Source organism: Pelobates fuscus, chromosome 5 (genome assembly GCF_036172605.1).
Source record: "Pelobates fuscus isolate aPelFus1 chromosome 5, aPelFus1.pri, whole genome shotgun sequence".
Taxonomy (NCBI): domain Eukaryota; kingdom Metazoa; phylum Chordata; class Amphibia; order Anura; family Pelobatidae; genus Pelobates; species Pelobates fuscus.
This window is the reverse complement of record NC_086321.1, coordinates 345040879-345053834: the sequence shown is the minus strand read 5'-3', so window position 1 is coordinate 345053834 and position 12956 is coordinate 345040879. Positions and strand designations below refer to the sequence as shown.

The 12956-nt window shown below is 41.9% G+C and overlaps 1 protein-coding gene across 1 annotated transcript in view; it reads left to right on the top strand.

Moving 5' to 3' along the window:
- The window catches only part of WRN (WRN RecQ like helicase), an 87746-nt gene that overhangs the window by 51050 nt on the left and 23740 nt on the right, over window positions 1-12956 (top strand). The window contains exons 20-23 of the mRNA XM_063455829.1: window positions 3355-3536; window positions 3888-3989; window positions 5348-5440; window positions 7185-7326. Of these exons, the coding sequence (XP_063311899.1) occupies window positions 3355-3536; window positions 3888-3989; window positions 5348-5440; window positions 7185-7326 (519 nt within the window). The remainder of the gene's footprint in view (window positions 1-3354; window positions 3537-3887; window positions 3990-5347; window positions 5441-7184; window positions 7327-12956) is intronic.

Sequence of the window (12956 nt, the reverse complement as noted above, 5' to 3'; positions counted from 1 at the left end):
CATCGTGCAAAGGCTTCCCATACCTTATGGTAAATAGAAGAAGTAGAAGGATTCCTAGAACGTAACAGGGTTGAGATAACCTGGTCCAAAAGGCCATGTTCAACTAGAGATTTCCTCTCAATAGCCATGCATGGAGCCTGAATTTGTGAGGCTCCGGATGAAACACGGGACCCTGAATCAGCAGGTCTTCCGAGACTGGAAGCTCCCTCGGCAGGTCCTTTGACAACCTCTGTAACAGGGGAAGCCAAGGGCGACGAGGCCAGAAGGGAAGGACAGCTATCACTTTGCAATGTTCCTTGGAGATCTTTCTCAGAACAGCGTGGATGAGGGGAATTGGAGGAAAGACGTAGGCCAGATCGAATTCCCATTTGATGGATAGAGCATCCTGAGCAACCGCCAACCGCCTCTTCTCGTAATTGATGAGCCAACCAAAAAGAGAGTGTGTCGAGGACTAGTTGTCTGTGTTGGAATATTGATCTTAGGTCCGGGACCTTCTTTTCTGAGCAAAGCAATGATGGTTACCAAAACCTTCGAGAAGGTCCTTGGGGCCGTACTTATCCCAAAGGGAAGGGCTTGAAATTGAAAGTGTTCCTTCCGGACACAAAACCTGAGAAATTTTTGATGGGTGATCGTGATAGGGACATGAAAGTATGCATCCCTGGGATCCACCGATATCATCCAATCTTTGTGTTGAACAACAGGAATGATGGAGCAAAGTTTGAGCTGTTGGAGGTCTAAAATAGGTCTCCATTTTCCTTCCGGCTTCTTGACCAAAAACAGGGGAGAATAATATCCCTGGAATCTTTCTCTTATGGGTACAGGTACGATGGCTTCTTCTATAAGAAGATTGTTGACATAAAGAGTCAAAATCTCTAGTTTTTGGATGTTGGCAGGAAGCCTCGTGCGAATAAACCTTGGTGGAGGAGGAAATTCTTCGAATTCCAGATGATAACCTCCGGTGACAATGGATCTTACCCAAGTATCTGGAATGATTTCCCAGGCCCTCTGAAAGAATGAAAGACGTGCTCCCACTCAAGGAACCTGGAGTAAGCCAGCTTCAGAATTGCTTGTTGGGGCGAAAGGAAGAGTTTTGCGTCTTGCCCCTAGAAGATTTGACATTCTGGCCGCTCTTCCAATTGGAATGCCTAGCGAATTCTCTGTCCGGTCTGTAGGTCTTACTTTCCCTAAAGTAGCCTTGATCCCTAAAAGGTCTGCGGTCCAGATGAGGTCTCTTGGGACGCCTATCTTGTGGCAGCATGACCTGTTTAACCTCGGGCGCTTTTTTAATAGCTTCATCCAGCGGCTTCCCAAAAAGCACTTCTCACATAAAGGGAAGTGAGCACAAGTTATTCTTGGAGGAAAGGTCTGCCCCCCAGGATCTCAGCCAAAGCGCCCTTCTAGCGGTGACTGAATGAGCCATAACCTTAGAAAGAATTCTAATGAGGTCAGTGGAGGATTCCAAAAGCCAGTCACTGGCGAGTTTTATATCCCTCAAGGATTCCACCATCTGACGTCTACTAACACCTTTATCTATGTCATCCTCCAAGTCAAGTAACCAGGAACGCAAGGCTCTTGACAAAGCAGAAATGGACACAGCCGGATGGCAACCTAATCCCGCTGTCATGAATGCTTTAGATAAATCAGCATCAATCCTTTTATCCATTGGTTCCTTAAGGGAAGCATTGCTATCAATTGGAAGCGTGGATCTTTTTGCAACCTTAATGATAGGAGCATCAACTTTTGGGACCGTTGTCCACAATCTGGAATCCTCCTCTTTAATCGGGTATAACTTTGAAAGCCTTCCTTGACTAGTAATCCTTTTACTTGGATTTTGCCACTTGCTCTGCATCAGGTCTTTAATAGAGCTGTGAACTGGAAAGGAAGGTCTTCTCTTGTGCAAATCTCCAAAGTGTCTGTCAGAAGCTGAACATTCCTTGGCCTCTTCTGGCAAATCCAATGTTCTTCTAACAGCCATAATCAAATGCTCCATAGCTTTGGAGTCCAAGGAGCAAGGTTGTTCCATATACTCCTCTTCACTGGAAGAGATTGGCTCTAAATCCAGGTAAGCAGAAGCCTGTCTGTATTCATCGTCAGGCTGATCTGAGTCCATGCCGAAGGTCTCACCTCTTGATCTCTTACTCTTGTTGGATTCTGCAATTCCCTCCACCACTGCTTGCTTAATCCAATAAGCAATATCCTTGGCTGAGGAGGTAGAGGCTTGCGGTGACTTCTGGCGATCAGATTCTCCTGCAACCATGGCTAAGCATCTTCTGCAGAGCCTGCAGTTATCCATAGGCCTTGCTCCACATCAAGGGCAGGCTGCCGGTTTCTCCCTTCTCCTCGATGGGGATCTGGGACAGGACCGGTCACGAGGGCTGTAAGATACAGAAGTCATAAGACTGTACCCTCCATGCACTCTTTTTAGTAACGTGAAAAAATATTGCTCACCTATGATCTATTGCAGATCTCGTTGATTTTGCAGAAGGGGATGATGGATCCATACTGACTGTAGGGCTAAGAACATTAAAAAAGATAATGTATTCCCAGCCTAAACATTTGTATGATTATAAAAGATAAGTAAATGATCTTACCTGCAGAGCTTTAAGAACAGTCTAATAGAGCTGAAAGGAAACAAGCGTTTGAGCTGAATACCGCCATTTCAAATTTCCCGCTCTGTCCCTTTAAAGGATCGCACATGCGCACGTTGGTCGCGAGATCGCAAAACCGCCATTTTGGAAAAGGGCAAAAATCACTTTGGTTCCGGTCGTGCACATTGAGCATGTGCGGGCGCCTTACCGTTATGCGGATCGTCTGATCGAGGTCTGCAGCACTCACTGGACACTAGAGGATTCCAACAGCCTGTGGAACTAACCACCCAGGCTCCCAGGGGTTCCCAACTCCTTGGAGAGTGGGCTACAAGTGCCTGGGCTTCCTGAGGAGGGAGGCTGACCTCCACAGGGACAAGACCATATCAAACATGGTCAGGTGAGCAAAAAAGAATAAATAAATTATTCAGACAAACTGAAAAAAAATATATATAAAACTGTCCTAGGGCTAGGAGGACAGGAAAAGACTGAGGTGTGGAGGATACTGGGGTACCTATTATACTATGGGAAGGTAGGCTTAATTGTTTAATTGATTGTGTTTCCTGTCCTGAGGGTTAGAGGGAGGAGCTAAACCCATATGTTAAATGCTGCCATGATTAGCCAGGAAAATTGAATATTTACCAATATTCCTTTTGCATTAATTGTGAAGCGCTCTGAGTAAGAGAGCTCCATCAGAACTATTTAATAAATAAATAAGCAGTCTAGAGTATGATGCAGAATATTAACCACTGTTTTATTTCCCTACCAGTGTGTTGTGGCTACAGTTGCTTTTGGCATGGGCATAAACAAGGCAGACATTCGCAAAGTGATCCACTATGGGGCCCCTAAAGAAATGGAGTCATACTACCAGGAAATTGGTCGAGCTGGGAGAGATGGGCTTCCTAGTTGCTGTCATGCACTGTGGGCTTCATCAGATATGAATTTTAACAGGTGAATATATTCTGGTTCTTGTGTGAGTTTTGTTAAACAATATATAACTTTCTTTCTTCAGAGAGGAAGCGTAATTGAAATCTATGACCTATTTGATAGAAGGTGTCAGACAGCCATGGCAACACCAAAATGTGACCTTATTGCCATAATTTGCCAACCCATCAGTCATTATAGATCAGAAACTGCACTCTGATCTGCACATCGGTCACACACACACACACACACACACTCTCCTGCCGGTTTGTGGGATGTAGTGGGTTGGTGGGGCTGTTTACTGAACCACGATTTGCCGTCAATGCCAACATAATGTTTTCTTAAAATGTGTATTATCTTTTCCCCCCATTTTCCTAGACACATGTTGAATGAGATACAAAACCAGCATTTCCGGCAGTACAAATTGAAAATGTTGGGGAAGATGGAAACATACCTAAATTCAAACCGCTGCAGGCGCAAGTATGAGTGCTTTTTGTTTTAGTCTGTATGTTTGTGCCTTTGCATATGTTTATAGTATGTACATGCCATGCTTTGGTGGCTTAAAGGGACACTATAGTCACCAGCAGAACAACTACAGCTTATTGTGTTTGTTCTGGTGAGTATAATCATTCCCTTCAGGATTTTTGCAGTAAACACTGTTTTTACAGAGAAAATGGAGTGTTTACATTACAGCCTAGGGATAACTCCACTAACCACTCCTTAGATGGCTTACTAGATGTGCTTCCTGGAGCAGTGCTGTACAGTGTGCAGCACTGCCATTTAGTGTCCCCTCCCTTTGCATGGAGACACTGAACTTTCCCCATAGAGATGATTTTATTCAATACATCTCTATGAGGAGATGCTGATTGGCCAGGGCTGTGTTTGGCTCTGCCACTGATCTGCCTCAGCCAATCCTATGGGAAAGCATTGTGATTGGCTCAGAATAACACTTCTGATGATGTCAGCCAAGCAGGCAGATCGGGGCAGAGCCAGCAGCTGCAAACTTGAACAAAAGTAAGATATTACTATATTTAGGGAGGCAAGGGAAGTGGGCATGGGGGGGGGCTAGGTTGTGGTTTTAACAGTATAGGGTCAGGAGTACATGTTTGTGTTCCTGACCCTATAGTGTTCATTTAAGAAACCTGGAAATATTGATGACTTTGCTTTTATTTACTTTTTCTTCCAAATATTTAATTCCAATTGGAGTGCATATTTTAATGTAAAACTTCCTGGTAAACTCGCGTGGTTTTCCCTATTGGAAAAAAAAAACATCCTATGTCTGCTTACAAAGGAAAATAATTCTTAAAAGGCTACTCAAATTACCCACAAAACTTAATCATAATGTAGCCATTTTTGTGCATAGACCCTTTTCCTTTTCAGTGGTAATGTTAAATAGCTTTTCATTAAATATCAAAGGTCTTCATGTTCGCCATCATTATGCACAGCTTGAAGACACTTAACACTAACAATGCTTCTCATTATTGTGAGCTGCAAATCGTGCAAGAATCAGCCAGCCCTTATAGAAAGTAAGATCTCTCTGACGCGCAAGTTTAGCTACTATTGCTTATGCCATGTTTGTTTCAACATTGTCTGTAATAGCTACATAGTTACTATATCTAGTGCTCACATTCCTATATCTTCATCCATTTTGCATCTAGTTTGCAATATGTTGGTTAAATCCTAAACTTACACTACTGTCTGTGAATTAAACCAAGGCAAATAATTGCCTCCCCTATGATTAAATTAATGAAGATGATTTAGTGCCCCATTGTAGTCATTCAATTTAACATGTAAATGCTTGTCCTTTTTTATTTACCCTGTTATGGTCCCTTGGGTAGAATCATCTTGTCTCATTTTGAAGACAAACAACTCCGCAAGGCCACCTCAGGCATCATGGGAACAGAAAAATGCTGTGATAACTGCAAGACCAGGTAAATACTCTTCTACGGAGGATACATATCAGGACAGTTTACTATATGCCTTTGTCTACTTTTGAGTTTGGACGGTTTGCGCACATCAATAACCAGTTCCCTTAGTTTTAGTGGTAAAACTGTATCTCTGTTTGATCTACACATATAATTTGCCTCTGAAACAGGCCACATGTCAAAAATATTTTCACCCATACGTCCTTCAAATCTGCAACTTCTCTATATTGCATACTACGGACTCAGTCAGTGCTGTGCTTATTCACTGCCACTCGCCACCTCCACTACTTCAGAAAGAGAGTCTGAAGCTCTCGGTCTGAGCTATGCCTGGCAGAGGCAGTAGAACTTTGATCATTGGCTGAAAAAGATCAGATGATGCCTTCAACCAATGTGTTGGCACTGAACAACTAGTTCAGAAGAGCTCATTGCAGGAGATTCCGACTCTCTGTATGAAGTATTGGGGGCATGGGAAGTGGAGGGCAATCCACAGCACTCCTGGCACCACAACCACTACAGCGTGCTTTAGTGATTGTGCTGCATGGACGTTTCTTTAACAATTCAATCTTCATCATAGCTGTTATGGATTACATGTGTGACCAACAGCAAACTGGAACAAAATGCGGATCCATTTGGGCTCTGTGTTCTCCCTCCTCTGTAACTGCAATGTCTTACATGTCTGGCTTTGAGACTACACACAACAGGAAACAAAGACACCAAGCACAGTGCAGTATGAGTACAGTGCAATGTCTGAGAAGCAATTAATAATTAAAAAACTATTTCAATAAAAAAATAGGAATAAATGGAAAAACAAAGCTTGAACATTTACATTGTAGTTACTTTGGGCTAAACTTTCAAAGTATGGGCCAGGAGTAGCCGTTGCATAAGCCCCTGTATTAATAGATCACTATCGCATTAGGTATACACACCTGTTTTCCTAATGCTGTAGTACCAGAGTTGCAGGTTAGTTTTAAGTACCCCCCTTTAGTAACAACCTTAAAAAAAAAAAAAAAAAAAGGTTGTACTTACCTTTCCTTAGTGCCAGACTCTCTACCTCCTGATGTTTGTTAGTTCTATGATATCTCCAATGTTTGTAGCGTTTTCAGGTACACAGTTCGTGTGAGTCCCTCATGCTCTGATTCTCTGATAAAGTTACTTATTATAATTTGTGCTTATTCCTATTGATCAGTATTCTTCTTACTCTTTAGTTGTGTTTTAATCTGATAACTACATTGATGGGTGACTATCTAAATAAAGGACTAATATTTAAATGAACATTCTTGGTACCAGAACCACTCCAGCTTAATGTAGTGGTTTTGTGCAAGGAGATTGTCCCTGTAGACTAAGCAATGTAAACACTGCCTTTTCTGAGAAAAGACAGTGTTTACAATGCTGTCCTAAGCCACCCAGGAAGCCCCTCTAGTGCCTATCTGAGTGACAGTCACTAGAGGGACTTCCTGGGTGCAGTCTTGCAAAGCGTCTCCATGCTCTTCATTGAGTCAATGCATCTCTATAAGAATATGCCGATTGGTGCCACACAATGTACAAAAGCACCTTGTATAAACAATAAGAACATGTTCATGTACATTTATTGTGCTGTAGTGCAATAATATTGAATTCTCTGAATTATTTTATTACATGATGAGGGTAAAAAGGTCAAAGTGATGAGTAAAAGATAAGAAAAAAATAGGTCAAGATAAGTTGTCCTTGCTTAAGTTATTTATTAAATATTGTCACTTTTGGTTTTCAATAGGTTAAAATGTAATCTTTCACTCAATGAAACAGAGGACAACCTACAAGACTTCGGACCGCTGGCTTACAAGTTGATATCAGCAGTAGATGCTTTGGGTGGGAAATTTGGAACTGGTGTACCAGTCCTGTTTCTCCGTGGATCGGTAGGTATTCATCTAATGCAAATAACATATAGTGCTTCACCTCTTATCAATACGCCAAGCAAAAATGACAGCTACGCAGTGAACAGGTAGCGTAGTATAAGTTATGGTTGTCAAACGGACAGCAAAATGTATATGTTAAAGATTTACCACTCTGGAAAATATACGTCTATGTTTGGGAGCATACGGAAAATTCTCCCCCTTGTAGTCTGTGGCTGTAACAGCTCTGAAAGCTTAATATATTAAATTTTCCTCATCCCCACCACCCACAAAAAATATACACATTCCCAATAGGGAAAAACAATAGGTGCACTTAATATTATTAAAATAAATTGTGCAATAATCCTTTGCCTGCAAAACACGCTTTCTGGAATTATCATGTTTCTTTTATAGCTTTATGAATTATAGGTTGTTTGAGTCTTATATTTATAGTTATATGTGGGTGCTTTGTAAATGATGAAAGGGGGATTATCAGTGAAAAACAGGTACTATTCTGGGTGCAAAGGGCTAACAGTTAAGAGACATTCCTTTGATTTTCACCATGAATTCCCCATTATTTAGCACTTTACCTCTTATTTAGCACTTTTTGTAATACACCTGTTTTTTGCCTCAAAATATTTCCTAAGAAACCAGCCATTTTTGCATTCGTTTTCTTTTTATTCATCATTAATGAGTTGAGCATTATTGAATAAACCTCTGTGTATTTAAAAAAGCAACATCCACTTGTGTTCATGTATACTCAGATTAATCATTAAAGGGACACTGCGGGTACTGTAACTGCTTCATCTCATTGTACTGGTTATAGTGTCTGGAGTCCCTTGGCGCTGTCCTTTGATTTAGTGTTAAACCGTTTAACACCTAGAGTCCCCTGCAGCCGACCCCCTTCAGGGCTGCTTGGGCTAATGAGGAAGCATTAGCCTGAGTATTACTGGGTGGCTTTGATTGGCTGAAAGTTTCAGATGACAGCCTTCAGCTGACTAGTGCACCCATTGCTAGGCTGTGGACCGCCAGGAGCCCTCATTTAGTCTGAAACAGCTTACAAATGGTTTAACACCAAATCGATGGACCGTGCCAGAGGACTCTGTAACAAGTGCAGTGAGAAAAAAAATAGTCATTCAGGGCACCCTGCAGCTGAGCAGATCTGCTTTTGATATAGCATTGTGCTCACGCTGTCAGCCTTGTGTGACATGTGGCTGGGACACTCACTCCCTGGACTGTGGATATGTATGGAATCCAGCCAGTGTGAAACGGGCTCTGGGTTTTTGTGTAATGTTTTGACCAGAAAGAAGTCTTAACTGTGAACACAGATGCTTACATAAGAATTAGACTGGGGGGAAAAAAAGTACACTTAAAAAAAGAAAAGTATGTTCTATTTTATGCGTCATGTGTTTCAAAACATCTAAAATGCAAAACACTGACTGTTCCACTCCTGTGGACTGCAGCTATCCCAAAAATAGTTTGGGCAAAAACGTGAGCCTGACACCTATAACCACTATATTGGCATTTAACAGTGTTCAAACGTGAAAAAAAACAAAAAAGCTGCAAACGTGTGTGTGCGTGCGTGTGTGCGTATGTACACACACACATTTTTCTTACTCCCCCCCCCCCCCCCCCACCCCCCCTCAGTTTTTTTTAATATGTCATGTCAGAACATGTGCATTTTATGCTTTTTAAAGCTGGGCTTCAGTAAATGTGGATTTCTAACAACAATTTGTACAGCTCAAGGTATTTTTTTGAAGCCTTCTATAAAACGGTATTGTAGTAAACAATTTTGCCGCATGCCGTGAAGATGTCAGTTACACTTATGCAACAGAGTGTGCATCTTTATATGTACTTTGCACACCTCATCATTTAACATCAGGCTAAACTCTGAATATTATTATTTTTTAAATCCCATCTGTAGCTTTTCTTCCCATCTATCCCTCTGATAACTAGGTACAGGTGGGTGTCAGACAGTCTTGAAATAGATCACAGGAGGGTATCTGGTTTCAGCTATTATCTTTAAACGTAGTCAGTCTGTTGTACTGAGCAAGTTCTCCCGGGAACTTTCAAATTAGGAAGTTGCTTTTAATGAAATTTTATACTACCTTTGTAATGAGGAAACACAGAAGACCTCTCCAGCAAGGCAACCCTCCAAAGTAAAACAAAAAAAACAAAATTTAAAAATAAGTGGTTTGTCTTGTCTGGTCACATTTAATGAGATGTTGCTGAACTGATTCGGTTTAGACCCAAATCACAAAAGGCAACACTCGTTACAGATTTGTCATTTTCAATCTTCTGTACTTTTACGGTTATTAAGATATCAGTTTCATCGTATTATTCAGCTGCACAGTTTCTATTTATAAATGTAATTAATGGTCGTCATTTTCTCATTGTTAATAAAAGCTGCTTATCTAATTGTTTTGCTTGATTTAAAATAGCACAATCTCTCAAGTTTTTTGTAGAGTGTGAGTAGAAGAAGGGAACTAATTAAAATGTTGATTTAAAAAAAAAAATATATATATTTTTTTGTGTGTGTGGATCAAACACTTTGGCAATGTTTTGATGACTTACCGGTATATAAACTTTATTTTTTTTTTTTTTAAATTCTTTATTTTATTGTGCACGAAAGAAATACAAAGAGACAAGCAATGCCACAACAGCTATTGCCAGCTTTTAAATCAACATGTTAAGACGTGTTTGGCATATTAGAACATTGCACTTTTTATATATAATTATGTAGTTTCATCAAGGATTAGGTCAATAGGTCAGTTATAAGAGAAGGCAGACCAAATACTGTTTCAGGTTATCAAACTGACTTTTGTAAAAAGTAGAGGATCACAAGCTTAGCTAAGATCGAAACCAAATAAAACAAAAATGAGAAATACAATAGAACTAGACATGAGTTATTCAGGCCAGGTACCTGCTGTTTGAAAACAACGTAAATGCATATTTGAGACAGGAGTCCACCAAATCGAACCGGGTCAGTAAAGTCCACTGTGTTAGTGTCAGCCCTGCAAAGTGCCAACGGACAGCCTTTGTCTTCCAGCCCCCTCACCCAATGCCCAGTCTGTGGGGAGATCGTTGGTCTCTCAGCAGTAGGTATATGTCGTGCAGATGTACCCCTTTGGGAAGAGTGTGAGGCTGTGCTGTTGCAGAGTGGTAGTTGGTGTCCCTGCTATCCTGTGGGGCTGAGTATTGCAGGTGCAACCTTGGACGCTTGCTGGGGTGTGGGTAGGCTGCTGTTTCTCCAGACTCTCTTGCCGGTGCATTGCGGGTCCCTCCTGTGTGGGAGCGCAGGCTCTTCTCGGCATTCGCCGTGGGACGTTCTGTAGTTGCGTGCTTCGGAGCAGCTTGCCTTGTCATGTGCCAGGTGGTAGTTGCTTTCAGGCTCCGCCATGTGTGTGCCCTCGCCCGCCGGAGAGAGCATCTTCTTCGACGCCATCTTTGTTTGGCGCGTGTTGCATTGCCGGGCGGATAGTCCGGACGGGAACGGCGTGATGGTGCCGAAGGTGGGTCCGAGACCTGAGCAGTAGAAGTGCTTAGTCTGTCCTCTAGCTTTGCCCAGAAAGCAGCAAAAGTGGCGTTTAGCCGCGCCAGAATATCGGTCTCTTGTGTGGGGCCCAGTGTCCCGCTTGTAGTTTCCGCCATATTGTTTGCAGCTTGAGTCTGGTGGGGCTGCTGCCTCGGCTTCTGGGGTGGGTCGCCTGGGACCGGGATGACCCCCGCCGGTCCATAGGGGGGGGGTAAGGGCCCACTTGCTCGCTTGTAGCTGTTGGAGGCATTAGGGGAGCGGCCGTCTCCCCCGCGCCGACCATGCTGGTAGGCCTTGAGGTGTACCTCAATGGATTCCTCGAGTTGTGCCACAAAAGTGGTATCGGTGGGTAGCCCCCGGTTTCGCCCTGCCATTAGTCGCTCTTGTGAGATGTTTAGGGTATGTTGTGGGCTTGTAACCAGGGGATTTAGTCCAGAGGAGCAGGAGCAGCTCTTTTCTGCGTCCACTCGGCTCTGAGGTCAGGCCCCGCCCCCCATAAACTTTATTTTATTACATGTTTTCAGGCAAATATAACGTTGTTAGTCATGGCTTAATTTAGTTAGTTAATGTAGTTAGTACACTGACCGAAGTGATTTATTCAATAAATAATTAATTCAAGTGATGAGTGACATGGTTGATGAGCTAGTTACAAAGATATCTTTATCCTAGGAATAAACATAGGATGTTCAGTACAAAAGACAGACTCCATAAACACGAGCAGTATTTCTGGAAACGTTTTTACTTTGCGATTTTTAAACACATTTTAGTTAAAGGGATACTCTTAGCAACAAAACCACTTTAGCTTAATGATACAGTTCTGGTGTATTGTCCATGTCCCTATAGTCTCACTGCCCAATTCTCTGTCATTTAGGACTTAGGTCACTTTGCTCCTGTAGCCACAGCTGCCCCTCCTGAGCTTTTGACTCCATGGAAAAAAAAGGTTTAATTTTCAAACTGATCTTACAGCACAGTGTGTTTACTTTAGACGCTATCTACTCCTCTGTTAAATTAACCTTAATAGCGAGGTTTAGCAGGCCATTAAGACAGCAGAAGTTAAGAAGTTCTAAATTAAAGATGCCGTGCAGTAACATTTAGAATGTTTTCAGGAATTGTGTAGGGAGACTGTGTGCACTGGGCACATTTTGAACAAATTTTTTTTAATGTGGTACAGTCAGTAGTGTGTGAATGTAATGTTTGTTTTGAAGGTTAGTATATAAATGCAGTGCTTGTGATGATGGTCGTGTGTGACTCCAATGTTTCTGATGAAGGTCATTGTGTGAATTCAATTTTTGTGTTATTGCTGATGACCAGTATATAAATGTGTAAACGAGTGTCTGTATGTGAGGGTATTGGTTGGTAAGATGTGTGTGAAAGTAATGTTTGTTTTGAAGGTTAGTATATCAATGCAGTGCTTGTGATGATGGTCGTGTGTGAATCCAATGTTTCTGATGAAGGTCAGTGTGTGAATTCAAGGTTGGTGTTCTTGCTGTTGGCCAGTATATAAATGTGTAAACGAGTGTCCGTATGTGTGAAAAAACATCTTTCTGTGTCTTGCCATTTTGTGTTATTTCAGGAGTGTTGATGATGTGTATGAATTCAGTGGTTTATCTGCACCCTTTTCCATTTCCCATACCACTAGCAGTCTACATGCCACTAGACCTCCCTCTGCGATTGTTTGTCGTTCATACCCATGTTGTCTTTTTGTTTTTTGTTTTTTGTTTCTTGCTACTTCACTTGCACCAACTACATCAGCCAGTCTTTTCCACTCTCTAATGCTCTTAACTTCCACATTTTTCAAGCTGCAAAGAAGCTTTGTTACGGAATACTATATTACATATCTTCCTGCCACAGTGGCTGCTTGCCCTTGTACATCCAGAAGCTAGAAGATTAGCTCCTGCTGACCTCTCTTCCTCCATACAATTAATAAAACTAGTGTTTCCAGACCCAGCAGTAATTTCATAACGCTAATGGAGGGAAGGATGGAAATATAATGGTTTGACTCGTGGGGCTCATTTAAAAAAAGCACAACAGATTATCATTTCATAATATCCTAGTCTCATAGACTACAGTTACCCACCACACATTGATTGGCAGATTGGTTGAATCTACTAGAAAGTAA